This window comes from Mobula hypostoma, chromosome 9 (genome assembly GCF_963921235.1).
Source record: "Mobula hypostoma chromosome 9, sMobHyp1.1, whole genome shotgun sequence".
In the NCBI taxonomy this organism is placed as follows: domain Eukaryota; kingdom Metazoa; phylum Chordata; class Chondrichthyes; order Myliobatiformes; family Myliobatidae; genus Mobula; species Mobula hypostoma.
Genome location: NC_086105.1, coordinates 30568235 through 30590869, shown reverse-complemented (window position 1 = coordinate 30590869; position 22635 = coordinate 30568235). Strand labels below are relative to the sequence as shown.

Genomic DNA, 22635 nt, shown 5'->3' with positions numbered 1-22635 from the left:
GATGATTGACTGTCACAAGGCACGGCTGGGAGGAAGCCTGTGCAACAGATCTCCTTGGGAGGTTTTGGCAAATGAATATTTTGACATTATTAACTCTTTCAGTTGCATTAGCTAACATCTCAATTTTGGATACATGCATTTATAATTGTAGTCTTGACCCACCTTCTCTCTCTGAACAAGGACTATATGTGAGAAAGAATAGAAGAACGATAAGGGCCACTGGGCATATAATTAGTATTTAGTGCTCTGCAATACCCAGACTCTTGAACAGTCTGCATTAAAACCTGAGTATTAGCACATGACTTGGTACGTTTGACTATTTGTGTTCAGGAACTTTGCAGAGCTTTACCTCAGCTACAATGCTACAGTAGGATGCTCAGCAGAAGCCATGTTCTTGCAAGTGGTAAGAAGAGAACAACAATGACAATGCTCTTCCACGTCTTTCTCTGGGATGAATATTGGAAGGAGCACAGTGCACAAGATATTTATCTGAAAGATTAGGCAGGGTTAGACGATCATGAAGAAAGAGTTGGAAATAAAAGATGCAGTCACTACTATATAGCATGTCTTTGCTACCTCAGCTGAGGGTGAATTCTCATGCAGTTTAAATTAGCTTATAATTCGGGGTGAGGAGCACAGCGTGAGTTGGGGAAAACACACTCCAGACAACTCTGGGCCGGGCTCCATGCATGTGAGATTCAGATGCATTCCTTTGCACTGTGCAGTAAAGGTTGCAGGAGCTGGAGAATGCCAGGTGAAGACGCAAAGGAGCTGCCAGCACTTACAGTCCTTCACCTGCTGCTGTTGTGAAGGACCGAGTGTCTCCGCCCGGGTCACAATGCTGAAGATGCTTGCCCATTTGTTTCAGGACATCCTGTAAAAGGATCAGCATTACAGCCACAATGTGGAAGTGGGATAAGATGGGTTGGGTGCGCAGAGTTGTGTTTCAAAATGAACAATGGGAAGAACTGACAGTCATGTACAAAAATCTGCAACTTCATGTCAAGTTTTTCAGTGGCCTAATCGAATTGGGGGCTAGAGAAGAGACAACTTGCAGGTCTGTGAGTGAGATTTTAAAAAGGAATGTACACGGGCTTTCAGCATTTTTCATGGGCCCAACTGAATCAGGAGTGAGAGAGCAGGCAACACACAGGTCCATGAATGAGATTTAAAAAAGGAACATTCATGGGCTTTCGGCGTTTTCCGGCAGACAATCAAATTGTGATTCATTAGCAAGGGCAAATAAAAATAAGGCAGGAATAAGCAGACAGCCATTGTTGGAATGGTCATTGTGTGAGCAGACCAGTGGTATACTGGGGAAGCTTTGGCTCATCAGGCTCCGGTGAGAACAGGCTTGGCCAAGGAATGTATCTGGTAAGTTTCTTCTTCCTTCTTTGTCTTTTAGTTCACAGTTAGAGCAGTGAGAATGACTCCAGGGGCTGTGTTGTGTTCTTCACGTGAGATGTGGGAATTCTGGGAGACCTCCAGCCTCCCCGATAACCTCATCTGAACCAGGTGCACCGAGCTGCAGCTCCTCAGAGAACGTGTCAGGGAACTGGAGCTGTGGCTTGATGACCTTCAGCTCATACGGGAAACTGAGGAGGTGATAGATAGGAGCTACAGGGACGTAGTCAGTCCTAAGTTGCAGGAGGTAGGCATCTAGGTGATTGTCAGGAGAAGGGAAAGAAATGGACAGCCAGTGCAGAGTACCTCTGTGGCCCTCAATTGTTAGTATACTGCTTTGTATACTGGTGGGTTTGGAAACCTACTGGAGGAAGCCGCAACGACCGAGTCTCTTGCACTGGGTCTGGCACAGTGGCTCAGAAGGGAAGGGAAGGGTGGGGGTGTGGGGGAGGAAGAGGACTGTAGTAGTGATAGGGGATTCCAAAGGTAGAGGAGTAGACACAAGATTCTGTCGACATGATGGTATGTTGTCTCCCAGGTGCCAAGGTCAGGTATGTCCCTGATCAGGTTCATGGCATTCTAAACAGGGAGGGTGAATAGCCAGAAGTCTTGGCGCATATTGGCACCAACGACATATGTAGGAAAAGAGAGCAGGTCATGAAGAGGGAATTTAGGGAGCTAGGTGAAAAGCTGAAAAGCAGGACTTCCAAGGTAGTAACCTTGGGATTGCTGCCTGTGCTACACACCAGTGAGGGTAAAGAATAGGATGATTTTGCAGATGACTGTGTGACTGAGGAACTGGTGCAGAGGATAGGGTTTTAGATTTCTGGATCATTGGGATCTCCTCTGGAGAAGGTATGAACTATAGAAAAGAGACGGGTCACCCCTGAATCCGAGAGGGACCAATACCCTTGTGGGTAGATCTGTTAGATCTGTTTTTTGGGAGGGTTTAAACCTATTTGGCAGGGGATGGGAAGCTGAATGATGGGGTTGAGGATGGAGAAGTTGAGGTAGTGTGTAGTGAGACTGTCAGGAAGGACACGCAGATGATAGGGCAAAATTACAGTCAGTGAGATGAGTTGCAGTGTAATGGGGACAAAATCAAAAAGGGTACTGAATGCAGGACTAAAGGTTAGTAATTAAATTAAAGGATTGGGAAGCTTTGAAAAACCAACAGAAGGCAGCTAAAAAAGCTATAAAGAAGAAAAAGATGAAACATGAAGGAAGGCTAGACAATAATATCAAATAGGATACAAAAAGATATATAAAGAGTAAAAGAGAGGAGAGAGTGGATATCAGACCACTGGAAAATAACACTGGAGAGCTAGTAATGCGGCACAAGGAAATGGTGGATGAACTGAATAAGTATTTCGCATCAGTCTTCAGTTTGAGAGTGTCAGTGGGCAGAAGTGAGTGCAGTTGCTATTTTTAGGGAGAAGGTGGTTGGGAACCTGAAAGGTCAAAAGGTAGATAAGTCACCTAGATCAGATGGACTAAACCCAGGGTTCTGAAAGACCTAGTTGAAGAGATTATGAAGGCATTAGTAATGATCTTTCAAGAATCTCTGGATTGTGGCATGATTCAGGAAGACTGGAAAGTTACAAATGTCACTTCACACTTCAAGAAGGGAGTGAGGCAGAAGAAAAGAAATTATAGGACAGTAGGCCTGGCCTCAATTGGTTGGGAAGATATTGGAGTCGATTGTTAAGGATGAGGTTTTGGGGTACTTGGAGGCATATGGTAAAATAGGCCATAGTCAGCATGGTTTCCTTAAGGGAAAATCTTTCCCAGCAAATCTGTTGGAATTCTTTGAGGAAATATCAGGCAGGATAGACAAAGGAGAATTGGTGGATAGTGTGTACTTAGATTTCCAGAAGGCTTTTGATAGGGTGCCACACACGAGGCTGATTATTAAGATATGGGCCCATGGTATTATAGGAAAAATTCTAGCATGAGTAGAGCATTGGCTGATTGGCAGAAGGCAAAGAATGGGAACAGAGGAAGTCTTTTTTGATAGGCTGCCAGTGACTCGAGGACTTCTGCAGGGGTTTGTGTTGGGACTGCTTCTTTTTTACATTGTGTGTCAATGCTTTGGATGACGCAATTGGTAGCTTTGATGCAAAGTCTGCAGATGATACAAAGATAGGTGGAGTGGCAGGTAATGCTGAGGAAGCAGGGAATCTGCAGAAAGACTAAGAGTGAGAGGAGATTATGCAAAAAAGTGGCATCTGGAATACAGCGTCTGGAAGTGTATGGTCATACACCTTGATAGAAGGAAGACTATTTTCTTAGTTGGGAGAAAATTCAAAATTCTGAGGTGCAAAGGGACTTACAAGTTTCTTTCCAAGATTTTCTGAAGGTTAACTTGCAGGTTGAGTCGGTGGTATGGAAGGCAAATGTACGGTTAGCATTCCTTTCGAATTAAAATCAAAACGCCCGTCATATTCATGAGTAAAAATCTTTACATTGTGTCTCCATCTAAATGTGTAATGTACAATTTATAGTAATTTATAATAAATATTATGTACAACAGGATAGTCAATAAAACATAGAAATACAGTTGTGTCAGCATGAATTAATCAGTCTAATGGCCTGGTGGAAGAAGCTGTCCCGGAGTCTGTTTGACCTGGCTTTTATGCTGCGGTACCATTTCCCGGATGGTAGCAGCTGGAACAGTTTGTGGTTGGGTGACTCGGGTCCCCAATGATCCTTTGGGCCCTTTTTACACACCTGTCTTTGTAAATGTCTTGAATAGTGGGAAGTTCACATCTACAAATGCATTGGGCTGTCCGCACCACTCTCTGCAGAGTCCTGCGATTGAGGGAGGTACAGTTCCCATACCAGGCAGTGATGCAGCCAGTCAGGATGCTCTCAATTGTGCCCCTGTAGAAAGTTCTTAGGATTTGGGGGCCCACACCAAACGTCTTCAACCATCTGAGATGAAAGAGGCGCTGTTGGTGCCTTTTTCACCACATAGCTGGTACGTACAGACCACATGAGATCCTCAGTGATGCTTATACGAAGGAACTTAAAACTGTTCATCCTCTTAACCCCAGATCCATTGATGTCAATAGGGGCTAGCCTGTCTCTATTCCTCTTGTAGTTCACAACCAGCTCCTTTGTTTTTGTGACATTGAGGGAGAGGTTGTTTCCTTGACACCACTGTGTCAAAGTGGTGACTTCTTCTCTGTAGACTGCCTCATTATTATTTGAGATTAAGCCAATCAGTGTAGTGTCATCAGCAAATTTAATTAGCAGATTGGAGTCGTGGGTGGCGACACAGGCATGGGTATACAGAGAGTAAAGGAGGGGACTTAGTACACAACCCTGAGGGGCACCTGTGTTGAGAGTCAGAGGGGCAGGAGTGAGGGAGCCCAATCTTACCACCTGCTAGCGATCTGACAGGAAGTCCAGGATCCAGCTACACACAGCAGGGTGAAGGCCCAGGTTTTGAGGGAACAGAATATAAAAACAAGGATGTAATGCTGAGGCTTTATAAGGCACTGTTGAGTCATCACTTGGAATACTGTGAGCAGTTTTAGGCCTCTTATCTAAGAATGGTTGTGCAGACATTGGAAAGGTTTCAAAGGAGGTTCATGAAAGTGATTCCAGGAATGAAAGGCTTATCATAAAATATTGCCTTAAAATACCAGGATAGGAAGATAACTAGTTAATGCCCTGTGGTTTGAACACTAATAAGTCGAATTTGTCTGTACTTACTAAGAATCAATTGTATTTGAAATTAGGTGTAGCTTTTAACCTTGTACCTGCTGCTGTTGGAGTTCAATGCATTAATTATTTCAGTATCCATTGTATTCTATTCCTTTTGAAATTTAACACTTCCATGTTTAGCTCCTATCCAGATGTATGAAAGTTTTAAAACTTGTTTGGTTCCATACTCAAATCCAAGGAACACACCTGGTGTGGGTTGAAGTCTTATTTGAAAGTGGAAGTGCAGCACAATTATTTTTAATGATTGCTCCAACATGTATTTGGGGCTGCACCTGACTGTTCAGTTCTGGCTGGACAACATTTGGTTTCTTCCTAAAGCTGCACAGAACATGAAAGCGGTGCCCAATCTCACTGTCGATACGGGCTATTGAGACATTTAGAGAAATTATATCTTTAGTATGATTATTCCAGAACATTCCATTCCACAGAAGTCAAAGATACCACTGAAAAAAAAACCACTAATCCTGAAACTCATTAAGTTTTTAAACTTCTAAACAAACTTTAAAACCTCAAAACAAACTTTGCCTCAAAGTTTGGAAGGATTGCTTCTCTCTAGCCATAACTGTGTAAAAATAGTTCAGTGAACTTTACTATGCTGTTGAGCTTTTAAATAAAATGACTGTATAATGACTAACGTAATAAAACATGAAAAAATTGTGCAACTCATCTTCAGGCGAAGAACAGAAAAGATGCTTCTTAACCCTAACATCCACCAGTTCTGAATGAATTTTACAATAGCTCACACTGTGAATTGAAGTAAAGTTTATCAAAGGAAACAATAGAATAATATCTTTTAACAATGAAAACTAATAATGGTGAATGACATAGAATACAGAAAGAAACTGGTAGATATGTTGAAATTTGAAGATTTCATTCCAAGCCATGGAATGAAAGAAGGACCACTGTGTAGATTTTCCTTGTGCACCATTTTTCACCCTTTTCCCCTTCACCCTAATAAAAGAGAATTCTTACCTACTTCAGAGTTGCAGAAAGCGTGCTGAGGATGGCTTGGTCTGCAAGAGCAAGCTTCTGTTAGTTGGCTGAACTGCACACTGCTCACAGCCAGCAGCAGACTCAAAGCTGCTGTAGTGAAAACTGCCATTCTCTCTGAGGGACCTTTCCTTTGGAAAACAATTTAAGTGCTACTTTCTGTACTGTTGTAGTTGATGATTGATCCTTCCCAGTCTCTCTCTCTTTCCTGATTGAGAGAATACGGCTACATATCATCTATTAGACAACTGACACACTAGCTCTGCCCATCTCCTCCATACAGCAGCCAATTAGCAAGGAGCAGATAGTTGTGATACAACACACTTCTTCCTCCTTTCCCTCCACAGGGTTTGATAGGGGGGTGGGTAGAAAGGCATGACAAGAAGAATGGAAGCAAGGAAATCACTTACTTATGCCAACAGAAGTCACTTAGGAGTTTCTTTAGGGTTTCATAGGTTGTAGAAGACATGCGGTCTCCAAAATTAGACCTAAGGCACTGCTGGAATTCTGCGTGAGATTCTCTCACCAATTTCCATGAGAGGTACTGTGTTTGGTGAGATGAAACTTTTGACTTTATAAACTCTTTCAGTTGCCTTAATTTACCTTTCACTTTTGGATATGTGCATTTGTGTTTGTTATTTTGACCCACTTGCTCCCTCTGAACAAAGAGTTAATGAGAGAAAGAAGGGAGGAACAATAACATTCAGTTGACATGTTAATAGTAGTTGCTGCTCTGAATTAGAAATTGAGCATTAGCTCATGACATGGGACTTTAGACAATATAGGTCTCACAAAGTCTGCAAAGCTTCATTTCAGCTATATCGCCACAGTTGTACACAAAGATCCACAATTTTATGCTGGTTTCAACCCCTTCGAACAAAACTATCATCAGTCATTGACTGTTCACTCAGGACAAGGTGTTAGCTCTTACAAAGTAAGAATCACACAGTACTTAGTCGACAGTCGTGTTCTTTCATTTACTTTGTGTTAGAGATTTAACAGCCCATTTAACACAATATACAATGATTTTCAGCACAGATTATATTGGATGGGAACCAAGAAGAAGCCAACGAGCTCTTGGAAAAAGGTGCAATTCAGTGATGTTTTGGAATGATAGTCATTATTGCTTGTCACTAGTATAGGAACCAACTTGTCGTCAGTTAGCTCTCTGAATGAGAAAAATGTTCAGTTAACTTTGTTTTGTTTTAGGTCAAATACCAAAAGACCTTCCAGTTGTTTGTCAATTACAATTAAAGACGTTAAACATCTGCCTGAATCACCAGCAAGGGCAGATTAACCAGTTACACCCCTGTGGTTTGACCATTAATAAGCTAAACTTCTCCGTATCGATTCAGATCAACTGTATCATGGAAATTAATTGTTTTTACCCCTGTTACTAGTGCTGCTGGAGCTCAAAGCATCGCTTAATTTTAGTATCCATCCTATTCTCTGCCCCTTGGAAGGTTCAATTGAAAATTTATCAATTCCATGTTTGGATCCTTTCCCCCATATGGAATAGTTTCTGTTGTTTTTTTCCCCGAGTTTTATACACACGTTCAAGGCGTGCAGTAGGTTTGATATTCAAACTTTACTGGAGTGTAGTAGGCATATAGTACAGCTGTTTTCTAAATGAAAAGATTGCTCCAGCATATAGCTGGGGTTGCACCTGACTCTTCTGTTCTTGCTGAACAATATTTGGTTTCTTCACAAAGATGCACAGAGCAAGAAAGAGGTGCCCAGTCTCACTGCTGATATGGTTTAATGAGACAAATAGGGAAGTTGTCGGTGTCTTTAGTATCTGACAAGGTGCCATCAGAACTCAGCAGCTCAGGGAGCATCCATACAGCGAAACGGTCAGTGATGTTTCAGTCTGTGATCTTACACCTGGGGTGATCGCCAGTATAAAAGGGCAGAGGGAAGGGCTGGAGTACGGTGATAGGTGGATTCAGGTGAGAACCCACCTATCTTCCTCCCAGCTTCTGGCACTCTTACCCTACCTGGATCCACCAATTGCCTGCTAGCTCTTGCTGCATCCCTTCCCTTCTTATACTGGCCACCTCCTCTCATTCTTCAGTCCTCAAGAGGGACTCTACCCAAAACATCAACCGTCATTGCCCTTCCTGGATCCTGCCTGACCTGCTGAGCTCCAACAGTTTGCACATTGCTCCACATTACAGCATCTGTAGTGCCTTGTGTGTCCTGTATCTTTAGTGTGATTATTCCAGAACATTCCACTCCAAAGAGATCACTACTGTATATAAGTGAGGAATTCCACTAATCCTGAAACTCGTTAAAGAGAAGCTTTACTTGTTTGCCTTAGTTTGGGAGGATGGGCGCTTTCTGGCTGTATATGTATGAAAAAGCAGTCATCTTTATTGTGCTGCTGAGCTCTTAAGTGACAGTAATAACCATAATGTAATACGATATGTGAAAAATATTACAACTAATCTTCAGACAGAGAACAAAAAAACTGACCTTGAGCCCTATTATCAGAATACCAGAATTCATTTTCCATAGTTCACATTGAGCCACTGTAGACTGAAGTAAAGTTTATTACAGGAAACACCAAAATTATGTCTTTTAACAATGAAAACAAATGCTAGTGAACGACCCAAGTTATAATGACATAGATTACTTAAAAACTGATGGCTATGTTGACATTTGGAGATTTCATTCCAGACTATGATTAAAGAGACTTCTTATATTTTCCTGGGATTGCCCAAAATGTTCATTTTTGTTCGCCCCTTTCGCCCTTTAATAAAAAAAGAATCCTTACCTATGTCAGAACTGCAGAAAGCGTCTTGAGGATGATTTGGCATGCAAGTGCACGCTTCGGTCAGCTGGCTGATCTGAAAGCTGCTCACAGCCAGCAGCAAACTCAAAGCTGCTGTGCTGAAAACTGCCATTCTCTCTGAGAGACCTTTCCTTTGGTGAGTTGTTCTGATTGATTGAAAGTTGCAAAAAACCAAAGGAAGAAAATAAAACTTTCTTTACTGTTTTAGTACTTTAGTTGGTGAGTGATCCTTCTGTTTTCTCTCTGTCGCTGTCTCCCTCTCTCCAGCTGAATAAGAGAGTACAACTACCCACCATGTATTAGACAAGTGACACACTAGCTCTGCCCACCCCCTCAATGCAGCAGCCAATTAGCAAGTAGCAGATGGACGTGATGTTATAAAAGGAGTCAGGTCAGTAATGGGAATCCTAGCTGTGGTAGAAGAGCATGTTAATGATCCTGAGATAAACAGCTGGCTTGTTAGCAACTGAGGAGGGAAGAAATAATTACTTAACAGAATCGAAAGAGGTTCTCAGGAGCCACTTCCACAGAAGATTAGATTGGGTCTATGCAGTATTAATTCTAAGGCAGGAAGAGAGGACTGTGTTAAATATTAAACTGAGTTACAAACATAATTTGACCTAAGCAGCCTGGCATTGAGTGCTTGACCTGACGTTGTTGCAGTTTCCACCCCACCCCCACCCCCTTTCTGATTTCAATGGATTGTGATCATGCTGAAGAATTTGAGGCAACATTGTGTAGATGACAAAGATGAGGAGAGTGAAAGGGTGGGAAAGAGAGGTGGGGTACATTCCATTCCTCATTTATGTGTGGCCTTGCGAATTAGCAATAATATGAAGGAATTAGGTTAAATATTTGCAAACCGGCTAGTGATTAGTCCTTGGAGGAATATTGTTTTTTTCACAAAAGTGGATTTTAGTTGGAGCTTTCTATTTTCTAGCTGGTGACCTGATTTCTGAGAAGGGGAATTTTGTACAAGTTCTAGGAAATAAACCAATTAGCGACTGTTTAAATAATCAATCTTCGTTGTGATTAAGTTTGTTCAGTTTTCTCCATGGGGTGACTGAGTATAATGCATTTGCTTGCCTAATTCTAAACTAGCTGCACACCCTCTGCCAATTTCTGTTGTTGTTCTTGGCAATGAACTAGAGGAAGACTGTGGCATCACAGATAATCCAGTTACATATTCATTGGAGTATTGCTCTCAGTAAGAACAATATCATGGTAATTCAGAAGAGTAGCAAAACTTGTACTTATATAGCAACCTGAATGTAGCAAAATGACTCAAGCCACTGGGTATATTAAGCAAGATGTGATTTACACTCTGAGAAGTAAATATAATGACAAAGTATTTGTCTCAGAGGCAGAGGTTTTAAGGTGTACAGTATCATGAAAAAGGAAAGTGAAGTGGGGAGAGTGGGTTTGACAGAGTTTAGGGTTTTTGGTAGCTGATGAGATGTTCGCCAAAGGTGGAGCAACTGAATCTGGAAGTGGAGGGGGCCAAATAAGAGGAGCACAGATACCTCAAGTTATAGGGATGAAGATTACAGAAGGGCTGACGTCAGGGAGATATGAAAGCAAGGATAAATATTTTAGAGTCAAGATGCTGTTTAATTAGCAGCTAGCGGAAGTTAGGGAGTATAGGTCCATTTGCATGTTGGTCCATGGCCTCCTCTTTTGCCATGATGAAGCCACTCTCAGGGTGGTGGAGTAATGCCTGCTATTCTGTTTAGGTAGTGTCCAACCTAATGGCATTAACATCAGTTTCTCCTTCCAGTATTTTTTTGTTCCCTTCCCCTTCCCTCTTCTTCTATTCCCTCTGGCCTCTTACCTCTTCTCCTCACCTGTCTATCACCGTCTCCTGGTGCCCGTCCTTCTTCCCTTTCTCCCGTGGTGCACTCTCCTCTCCTATCAGATCGCTTCTTTTCCACCAACCTGGCTTCACCTAATACCTTCTGGTTAGTCCTCCTTCCCCTCTCCCCATTTTTTAAATTCTGGGGTCTCCCCCTCCCTTTCCAGTCCCGAAGAAGGCTCTTGGCCTGAATCATCGACTGTTTATTCATTTCCGCAGATGCTGCCTGACATACTGAGTCCCTCCGGTGTTGCTCAGGGAACATAGATGACAGGAACTTGCTACAAGTTGGGAGGGGTCAGAGCTATAACAAGAATTTTCGATTGGATAGCGCTGGGAAAATCTCATCTAAAATAACAAAGGACATAGATGAAGCTTGCCACTGCAGATGAACTGAAGCAGTGAGGTGAAATCAGAATCAGAGCCACTTTACTGCCAACATGTGAACTATACCAGAATTGATTGAGGTTCGGTACCAAGCATAAAACACAGGACAATACCATAAAGGGCAACACAATAACAACCAACAATTTATAAGACAATAGTGCAAACAGCCATGACTAGTCAACAATTATCAGAATGATCACATATGCAAATGTCAATAACCAAACTTAAATAGATATGACATATGAAGAGACTCAATACTGACCAACAGAACAAGGAGAGCAGGAAAGGCCAGTTAACGGATGTTGTCAAAGTCAAAATAAATTTATTATCAAAGTACAAATATGTCACCATATACAACCCTGAAATTCATTTTCTTATGGGCATACTCAATAAATGTGTGGGCACGTGGCCAAGTGGTTAAGGCATTGGACTAGCGACCTGAAGGTCGTGAAGTTGAGCCCCAGCCGAGGCAACGTGTTGTGTCCTTGAGCAAGGCACTTAATCGCACATTGCTCTGCGACGACACTGGTACCAAGCTGTATGGGTCCTAATGCCCTTCCCTTGGACAACATTGGTGTTGTGGACAGGGGAGACTTGCAGCATGGGCAACTGCTGGTCTTCCATACAACCTTGCCCAGGCCTGCGCCCTGGAGAGTGAAGACTTTCCAGGCGCAGATCCATGGTCTCGCAAGACTAACGGATGCCTTTATTTTTATTTATTTTTTTACTTAATAAATCCATAATAGAATAATAACCATAGCAGAATCAATGAAAGGCTGCACCAACTTGGGCATTTAACCAGTGTGCAAAAGACAACAAACTGTACAAATACAAAAAGAAAAGAATAATAATAATAAGCAATAAATGTTGAGAACATGAGATGAAGAATCCTTGAAAGTGAGTCCATAGGCTGTGGGAACATTTCAGTGATGGGGCAAGTGAAGTTAAGTGAAGTTATCCCCTTTGATTCAAGATCCTGATGGCTGAGGGGTAATAACTGTTCCTGGACCTGGTGGTGTGAGTCCTGAGGCTCCTGTACCTTCTTCCTGATGGCAGCAGTTCAACAGGAACAGTTAGGGTATTACATCTGAGTGAGTTTTGTTGAGAAGCTGGGTAGCTACAGGAACGAAGCTTCAGAGATGACCTGTAGTCCTGGTGGTGATGGACTTGTAGCGTCTCCCTGATGGCAATTTGGTGAATAGGTGATCGCTAGGGTGGGTGGAGTCAGCAGAAATTTTTCCAGCTCTTTTCTTTACTCTGGCAGTGAACAGGTCTTTTAATGACAGTAGCTGATAGCCAGAGATAGGGATGGCCAGATATGAGTTCCAAAGCTCATTTGAAATTTGAAGCGACAGCTAGCTTGCAAAGAGCCTGTTTGTATTTCAGTGGCTCAGGAATAGTGTGAAGTCTGTGTACACAGCCTGGCCCCCAGGCTCTGATAATCTATCAGGCAAAATGCTCTGTTATCTGTTATCTTTCCACTGGCTTGGGAGACAGTGGCAGAGGGAAGATTTTTATCATGAAAATAATTGGGTAGGGTTTGTTTTGGGGAGATCATTCGTGAGGTGACTAGTTTGGTGAGATAATTGAGATAGATTGCATTAGGGAGGTGAAAGGGAAGGATTGTATTGGAGAGGTGATCAGGTAGGATTGGTCTGGGGAAATGATTGGATGGAGTTCATTTGTGGAGATGATCAGTTTGTGGATAGTTTGGGAAGGGGATTGAGTTGAGATCAGTTGGAGAGATGATGGATAATGTGTAAGGAAGAGAGTTGGAGAGACCAATAATGCGATGAATGGGAGTGATTGTTGGTCAAGTAGGTGACAGTGAATGTCAGGAAGCCTGAGGATATCAGCAGGGATGATCTATAAATAAAAGCTGAGGATAGGTGTAAGACCTGCCCTATTGTTGGTAGATGTCTTGTACACCACACAATGGCCCAAATTTCTTGTGCCCTTCAGACGGTCTTGAAATTGACTTCAGCCTTCCAGCTAAAAAGTGGGGTTATTTTAACTTTGAAAGGAGAGACAAGTGACAGAGCTGGCACTGTCTGTCTCTGGGTGATAGGACATTATGCCTTCAAGAGTGGGCACTGAGACGGTGATCATTGTTGTCAGTCCAGCCAGCCAGTGATCCTTAAGATGGAAGGCACTCAGATCATCCATGACATTTCTGGCTTTGGTTCACTTGCGGGCTCCTTGATGGTGGCTTACTAATGATCTAATGATACTAATGATCACCATGAGTCCAGAAGCCTTTCTGCAAAAGTACATCATGGGCACAGTGAACCGTTTGTACGCTTCCAGAGCCATTGTAAGCAAAGTACAGCCGATAGCTTCTTGATAATTGATTTTCAGCTCCAAAACTATCAGTGAGCAAAGATATCCTATGATATTTCCCCAATCCTTAATCAGCCAAGGGAAGGTACTTCTAGGAAGAGTGCCTTGCAGTTATTTAAAGAGGTTAATTTTTAAAAAGCATCATATAGGAGGAGAGTCTGGTAGAAAGACAGAAGGATTTTGACAAAGAAATGCAGACCAAAGAGCCTGAGCTGCTGAAGGCATTGCCATATGTGAGGGATGTGTAAGTTTCTAAATTTGGATGAATGTGGAGTTTTGGGCTTTCTGAGGACAAGGGAAATTTACCAAGAATTAAAGGCCAAACCCATAAAGGAAATTAATATAAATCTGAGGCACTGGAGGCTAATGAATCAGTGCAGTTTAGCGAAGACTTGGGCCGGAGGGCCTTATTTCTGTGCTCTTTAACTCCATGGCCCTTAAACTCCACTTGTGATTTGATTTGCAATCATTGAATTCCATTTCTGCATTTAGTGAACTAAAGTCACCTTACCTTGAACAAGCCGCTTCTCTGTGGACTTGTCAGTTTGTAATATTTAAGAATAGAGCTGGGGTCTTTTTTTTTGGTGATGTCAAAGGCAAGCAAATCCCAAGTTGAGTACAGGAACAAGGCACCAGTTTGCTCTCTGGTGCACCTCTCCTAATGAGCATTTAAACATTAAACACGTTAGTCACAGAACTACCATAAAATAAGTTTTTACAACAGCGCCATTGTGATGTGGCTGGCTGTCATTTATCACATGATTTAATGGAATGAATGTGTATTGACATTTAGGTACAATATTCATATTTACCATTGTTTAGCTTCTGGTTAATAACAAATCTGTTTTATCAGCACGCTGACCCTTATTCCGCTTACTTATCCTTGTAAGTGGAACAAGTGCTACACATGCCCTTACATTTCCTCCCTCACCACCATTCAGGGCCCCAGACAGTCCCTCCAGGTGAGGCGACACTTCACCTGTGAGTCGGCTGGGGTGATATACTGCGTCCGGTGCTCCTGACGTGGCCTTTTATATATTGGCGAGACTCGACGCAGGCTGGGAGATCATTTCGCTGATCGCTTCTCTGTCCGCCAGAGAAAGCAGGATCTCCCAGTGGCCATACATTTTAATTCCACGTCCCATTCCCATTCTGACATGTCTATCCACGGCCTCCTCTACTGTAAAGATGAAGCCACACTCAGGTTGGAGGAACAACACCTTATATTCCGTCTGGGTAGCCTCCAACCTGATGGCATGAACATTGACTTCTCTAACTTCCGCTAATGCCCCACCTCCCCCTTGAACCCCATCCGTTATTTATTTATTTATATACACACATTCTTTCTCTCTCTCTCTCCTTTTTCTCCCTCTGTCCCTCTCACTATACCCCTTGCCCATCCTCTGGGCTTCCCCCCTCTCCCCCTTTTCCTTCTCCCTGGGCCTCCTGTCCCATGATCCTCTTATATCCCTTTTGCCAATCAACTTTCCAGCTCTTGGCTCCATCCCTCCCCCTCCTGTCTTCTCCTATCATTTTGGATCTCCCCCTTCCCCTCCCACTTTCAAATCTCTTACTAGCTCTTCTTTCAGTTAATCCTGACAAAGGGTCTCGGCCCGAAGCGTCGACTGTACCTCTTCCTAGAGATGCTGCCTGGCCTGCTGCGTTCACCAGCAACTTTTATGTGTGTTGCTTGGTTAAGAGTTAGCAACACACACACAATGCTGGAGGAGCTCAGCAGGCCAGGCAGCATCTAGAAAAAAAAGTTCAGTCGACGTTTTTGGGCTTTGTTAAGAGTTTGCAGTTTTTAGTAAAGTTACCAGTTAAAAATCCAGAATCTCTGAATTGGGATGCAGATCTCAGACGACATGTGTGTATGTATACATGAGGGTGGGGGGGACTTGTGTTTGAGAAGCTGGGGGAGGGAGCTGGCTATTTTTCTCCTGTGTTGCATGCTGATCGCATTAGTCAAACCACTTTCCTTTCACAAAGGAAGAAAGGCAAAGGTCTCTAATTAGGAGAGAGGCGTGTTTCCAGCCAATCCTTATATGTAGGAGTCCGAACATGCAACATTAATTAGTATGAGCTAATTACTGTGGCCTGCCTCAGCATAATGAAGAAGGAAGTTTCCTGAATGTAACTCTTTATTAGTGCAGCAGGATAGGCAGTCCTGTCACTTAAAGCAGAAAGCAAAAATTCAGCTAATCACAAAAACATTTTTTCTTAAGTGTATGAAAATCTCACATTGGACTCCCCAGGTCATTCATCAGTTGCCCTAGAAGAGTTGTCTGGCAACTGAGATTTAAATCTTGCTCAAAGAATCTCAGATGGTTACTACGCGATACGTTAGAGTGGCATGGGGAATAATCCTCCACCTAACAGTACACAGAGCAACATCTGGTTCCACTTGTGTGTTACTGGCAGCAGCATTCAGGGACTGAAGTAGATTGTCACGTATCCATGGTACCTGCCAGGGACTCATGGCCCTATGACATCACTACCTTGAGTAGGTTACTTAAAAAAGATCAAATTCTTAGGTACAGGCCTTATAGTGAACTAGTACTGTTGGAGTTTATGTCTGCATTTCCTTACAGTGTCATTAGGGGGGAAACAGTCATAATTACATAGTGTGTTATATTTGTAGAAAGTATTACAAAACCTTATATAGGCAGCATGCTGGGTTTAGTGATTTCTGTACTTGGAGTCTGAATTCTTTATGCAGTTTTAAAGTTGCTAGCTTCACACCATGTTGAATGGATTATCATGTGTTATAGTCTTGTAACTGCTCCTTCCTTTCATGTGACACAGGTTACCAAAAGAAAATTCCCTTGGGTGTCATTATCTTGAAACAAACTCTATTTGCAATATCTTGATCAGACGGGGAGTTACGAACAATCAGGCTAAAGGTATGAACCAAAGAGCTGTGCATACTGTCAGTGCTTGGTCATACTTGAACTGGGGGTCATGGGTTAAGGGTGAAAGGTGAAATATTTAAGAGAACATGAGGGTGACTTTCTTTACTTGGAGGGTGGTGAGAATGTGGAATGAGCTGCCAGTGGAAATGGTGGATACGGGTTTGATTTCAAAACTTAAGAGAAATTTGGATAGGTACATGGATGAGAAGGGTATGGAGGGCTATGATCTAGGTGTAGGTTATTGGGACTAGGCAGCGTAATCCTTTGGCATGGACTAGATGGGCTGAATGGCCTGTTTATGTGCTATATTATTCTGTGGCTATGATTCTATGACACAGCCCAGCATCATCTCAGTCCCATCAGTGCTCATAGTTTGCACAGTATTTGATAAAACTTCACTGAAACAAAAATAAATCAAAAATACAAAGTCAGGCAGAATCCTTCACCTGAAGGTGAGACTTTTTCCTCTTCAGGACAACACGAGGAAGATGCTCTGCAGAACCTTGCTAGAACAAAGGGCCTTGAATAACGTCTGAGTGGTGCTTGTAACTGGCAGTTGGGTTTACTCTCCGATCAGTGTGGGCTGTGGGGCAGGATTCCAGCCTTGTTCACATGATCAGCAGAATTTTTATATCAAACAGCTCCATTTTAGGAAGAAATCGGAAACAAGTTAGTGCTCCCTGAGAGAGGGGAGAAAGAAACTGAAGCATTTGTTTTCCCTCTGGATTTGTGCAATTTGGCTTGTCCCATTTGTGACCAACAGAAATTCTTGAAACAGCTAATTCACAGACATTTCACTGCCAAAAACGTCGTGCAGGGAAAAATAATGTAACGGCTTAACGTGGTAACAATTATATGAGCAATTCATTGCTAGTCAGAGTTTAATAAATCCAGCACACGTTTATAAGGTATGAAGACTAGTTCTGAAATCTGTCTGGCTGACTTATTTGCTAATTAGTCGGCACACGAATTATAAAACAGCACCCAATGTGTGTATTAAGGTTATTATCAGCAATTGTTTATGTTCAAATGACAGTTCTTATCAGCAATATCATAAAATAAAATCCAACAATAGGTTTGAGTGAACTGACATAAAATAAGGTGAATGTCTTGTAGGTCTGAAGCAGTACTGAGGTATTGAGGCTTAGTATTCTTAAGAGCATAGATCAGAACTGCACAGGACTGATGTTGTACCAAACTAATTAAACTAGTAACTAATTCTGCTACATTAATCTAATCTCTCTTGCTTATGCAATCCATATCCCTCTATTCTTAAAATAGCCTCTTAAAATTCTCTTTACAATTTGCCTCCACCATCACTTCTAGCAGCGCATTCCAGACACTCACCATCCTATGTTTAAAAAAGCTTGCCTTACACCACCCCTTTGAAGTTAACCTCTCTCACTATAAATGCATTCCCTCCAGTATTAATATTTTGACCTGGAAAATAGATATCAGCTGTTTATCTATGACTGTCGTATTCTTATAAACCTCTTTTGAGTCTATCCTCAGACTCCACTGCTCCACAAAAAAAAACGAGATTTCTTGGCTGTACCGTCTTAAATCACTAAGTTTACTTCAACAGTCGTTCCTGTTCCACTAATTACACTTGAAAAATGTGTGTGTGATGTGGGAATTCTGGGGGACTTCCAGCCTCCCGGACAACCACATCTGCACCAGGTGCATCGGGCTGCAGCTCCTCAGAGAACGTGTTAAGGAACTGGAGATGAAGCTCGATGACTTTTGGCTCATATGGGAGACTGAGGAAATAATAGATAGGATCTACAGGGATTGCACGAGGTATTCGGAATAAGGTAGATAAACTTGTAGCACAGTTACAAATTGGCATGTATGATGTTATGGGCATCACTGAATTGTGGCTGAAAGAAGATTATAGCTGGGAGCTTAACGTCCAAGGACACACATTGTATCAAAAAGACAGGTAGGTAGGTAGATGGAGTCGAGTGGCTCTGTTAGTAAGAAAGTGAAATCAAATGATTAGAAAGATGCGATACAGGATTGGAAGGTGTAGAAATGTTGTGGGTAAATCATTGCATGTCAATGGTTTGGACTATGGGATTGATGGATTTGTGGCTAAATTTGCCGATAATACAAAGGTAAGTGGAGGAGAGGGTAGTGTTGAGGAAACAGAGAGCCTGCAGAGAGACTTAGATAGTTTAGAGGAATGGGCAAAGAAAAGACAAATGAAATACAATGTTGGAAAGTGTTTGGTCATGCGCTTTGGTGGAAGAAATAAACGGGCAGACTATTATTTAGATAGGGAGAGAATTCGGAGTCCTTGTGCATGATACCCTAAAGGTTAACCTCCAGGTTGAGTCGGTGGTGAAGAAGGCAAATGCAACGTTAGCATGCATTTCTAGAGGTATAGAATATAAAAGCAAGGATGTGATGTTGAGGCTCTATAAGGCACTCGTGAGACCACACTTGGAATATTGTGTGCAGTTTTGGGCTCCTTATTTTAGAAGGAATATACTGACATTGGAGAGGGTTCAGAGAAGATTCACGAGAATAATTCCAGGAATGAAAGAGTTACCATATGAGGAACGGCTGACAGCTCTTGGGCTGTATTCCCTGGAGTTTAGGAGAATGAGTGGGGATCTCATAGAAACATTCCGAATGTTAAAAGGCCTAAACAGATTAGATACGGCAAAGTTATTTCTCATGGTAGAGGAGTCTAGGACAAGAGGGCATGACTTCAGGATTGAAGGACGTTCATTTAGAACACAGATGCGGAGAAATTACTTTAGGCAGAGGGTGGTAAATCTGTGGAATTTATTGCCACAAGTGGCTGTGGAGGCCAAATCATTAGGTGCATTTAAGGCAGCGATAGATAGGTTCTTGATTAGTCAGGGCATCAAAGGGTAGGGGAGAAGGCAGGGGAGTGCGGATGTCTGGAAGTATTGGATCAGTCCATGATTGAATGGCGGAGCAGGCTCGATAGGTCAGATGGCCTACTTCTACTCCTATATCTTATGGTCTTATGGTAGAGCTAAAAAACTGCAAGGGTAAAAAGACCCTCATGGGAGTTCTATCAGTCAGTCAGTCAGTAGGTGGAGTCCCGAATCCCGGGTTGGCGGCAATGCACTTCCATCTTTGATCTTGCAACAGCACCGAGTACAGCCTCTCCTCCAGTTCTTGCTGGCCGCCTTGGCGCCGCCTGCCACCGTCCCCGCCAAACTCGAGCCCAAGGCCATGTTGGCTTCCAGCCGTGGTCGGTTCTTCGAGCTCGGCCCTTCCTTAGGCGGAGGCCTTGGGCAGGTCCAGGCACATGGTGCAGCGCCCAAGTTAATCATATCTCTTCTAACTAAGTGCATAGCATACGATTCGTAGATACGTGGTGAGGCTTTAACCTCTTCCACGGAAGATGGTCGTTAGCTCACAAGGAGCTCATCCGCCCTTTGTCAGGTCTTGTTTATTTTTAGTCCTGCTGAGTGTCCTCACACCCTCTTCACCAGACTAAGTCCGGTGGGGGAGCTGGCCCAAGTCGCTGACCACTCGACCACAGACCCCGGCCGAGTGCCAGGCGCCCTCCCCCCGCCAAATCTCTCCGAGTGCCCGGTGCCCAACCAATAACCATGGAGTTCCAGATAGACCTCTGAACAGCAGCAAAGATGTCTAGAGTTTACAACTGGAGATAGAAAATGCATGTTAAAAGGGCAACGTTATGATAGACAAGGGGGATTTCGATATGCAGATAGATTGGGAAAATTAGATTGGTGCTGGATTACAAGAGGGGGAATTTCTAGAGTGCCTATGAGATGGCATTTTAGAGCAGCTTGTGGTTGAGCCCACTAGAAGATCAGCTATTCAGGATTGGGTGTTGTATAATGAAGCTGAGTTGAATAGAGAGCTTAAGGTAAAGGAACCCATAGGGGCAATCACAATATGATAGAATTCACCCTGCAATTTGAGAAGGAGAAGCTAAATTCGGTATTACAGTGGAGTAAAGGGAATTACAAACCTACACAGTCATGAGAACAGAGATGGCAAGAATTGATTGGAAAAGAACAGTAGCATAGATGACGGCAAAGCAGCAATGGCTGGAGTTTCTGGGAGCAATTCGGGAAGGCACAGGATAGATAGATCCCAAAGAAGAAATATACTAAAGGCAAGATACAAGACACAACTGGTGCTGACAAGAGAAATCAAAGGCAACATAAAAGTCAAAGAGAGGGCATATAATAGAGCAAAAATTAGTGGGAACTTAGAGAATTGGGAAGCTTTTAAAAACCAACAGAAGGCAACTAAAAAAGTCAATGAGAAGGCAAGGATGGAATACGAAGGTAAGTTAGCCAATAATATTAAAAGAAATACCCTAAGTTTGTTCAGAGCATTTTCTGGTTGGCTGCCAGTCACTAGTGGTGTTCCACAGGGGTCTGTGGGGACTGCTTTTTGTATGTTACGTGTTAATGATTTGGATGATGGAATTAATGGCTTTGGTGCATTTTGCAGACGATATGAAGATAGGTGGAGGGGCAGGCAGTGTTGAGGAAGCAAAGAGACTATAGAAGGACTTAGATTAGGAGAATGGGTAAAGAAGTGGCAGGTAGAATACAGAGTCAGGAAGGGTATGGTTATGCACTTCGGTAGAAGAAGTATACATGTAAACTATTTTCTAAGTGGAGAGAAAATTCAAAAATCTGACGTGCAAAGGGACTTGGGAGACCTAGTGTAGGATTCCCTAAAGGTTAATTTGCAGGTTGAATCTGTGGTCAGGAAGGCAAATGCAATGTTAGAATTCATTTCACGGGGACCAGAATATAAAAGCAAGGATATAATGTTGAGGTTTTATAAGGCACTAATGAGGCCTCACGAGGAGTATTGTGAGTAGCTTTGGGTCCCTAATCAATGCAAGAATATGGTGAAATTGGAGAGGATTCAAAGGAGTTTTATGAAAATGATTGTGGGATTGAAAGGCTATCATATGAGGAGCATTTGATGTTTCTGGGCCTGCACTCACTGGAATTCAGAAGAATGAGGGAGAATCTTATTGAAACCTATTGAATGTTGAAAGGCCTCAACAGGGTGGATGTGGAGAAGATGTTCCCTGTGGCAGAGGAGGCTAAGGCCAGACGACACACCCTTAGATTAGAGGGATGTCCATTTAGAACAGAAACCAGGAGGATTTTTTTTTACCAGATAGTGGTGAATCTCTGGAATTCGTTGTCACGGGTGGCTGTGGAGGCCCAGTCATTGGATATACTTAAAGTAGAGTTTGATAGATTCATTGATTAGTCAGGCACAAGGGGATATGGAGAGAAGACCGAGAGAGAAATAGATCAGCCACGATGAAATAGTGGAGCAGACTGAATGGGCCAAATGGAGGAGAAAAGGATAAAGCTGCTAGAGAAATCTCTGCTGTCATATCTGATGTAGTGTGTGGTGGACCTGACTCTGCAGTCATCAGATGTGATGAGCTGTTTGTCTTCCCTTCATCTGAAACTCACAAGTCAAGTTCAGTACTTTAATGAACTTCTGATTTGGGAGCAGATGATTCTGGAAAATAATCCAACTTCTGTAATATGTCCCTGGAGACTTAAAATTACATCTTTACATCATCAGTCTCAGTTATTTTATGTGACAGACTATTTCTCATTGTAACTTCATTATTATCCTAACTGTTGTACATCTGCATAGTAGGCTTGATTTGGAGGGCTGTTGATTGATTCAAAGTAATTTGTTCAGATGAATCGTTTGGTGCCTATTCCTCTGTGGTGCATTCATTTCCAAACGACTATTTTATCAGAATCTCAAAGTCAGGATCAGAATCACTGGCTTATGTCATGAAAGTTGTTGTTTTGTGGCAGCAACATAGGGCAATACATAATAATTAAAAATAAAATTAAACAGGAGAGCAAAAATAAAAGAAACAAGGTACTGAGTTACTGTACGTGGCTTCATTGTCCACTCAAATATCTGATGGCAGATGTGAAGAAGCTGTTCCTGAAACGTTGAGTGCGTGTCTTCAGGCTCCTCTACCATTTCCTTGATGGTAGAAGTGAGAAGAGGGTAGTCATGGGAGACAGCGCCTTTTTGAGGCATTGCCTTTTGAAGATGCCCTCGATGCTGGGGAGGCTGTTGCCCATGATGGAGGTGGCTGAGTTTGCAACTTTCTGAAGTGTTTTCTGATCCTGTGCAGTGGCCCCAGCTATACTGAACAGTGATGCAACAATTAGAGTGCTCTCCACAGTACGCCTGCAGAA

The 22635-nt window shown here is 42.6% G+C and overlaps 2 protein-coding genes across 6 annotated transcripts in view; one reads left to right on the top strand and one right to left on the bottom strand.

Moving 5' to 3' along the window:
• LOC134351600 (metalloproteinase inhibitor 3-like) overlaps positions 1–9236 on the bottom strand; it is a 32061-nt gene extending 22825 nt beyond the window's left edge. Inside the window, exon 1 of one of the 2 annotated variants that reach the window (XM_063057965.1) lies at positions 8903–9236. In XM_063057965.1, the coding sequence (XP_062914035.1) occupies positions 8903–9032 (130 nt within the window). In that variant the 5' untranslated portion in view covers positions 9033–9236. Of the gene's footprint in view, positions 1–6108; positions 6336–8902 lie in introns of those variants that run through there. The other variant, XM_063057966.1, reaches the window with a different exon arrangement.
• LOC134351601 (synapsin-3-like) overlaps positions 1–22635 on the top strand; it is a 337761-nt gene that overhangs the window by 242082 nt on the left and 73044 nt on the right. The window lies entirely within an intron of this gene.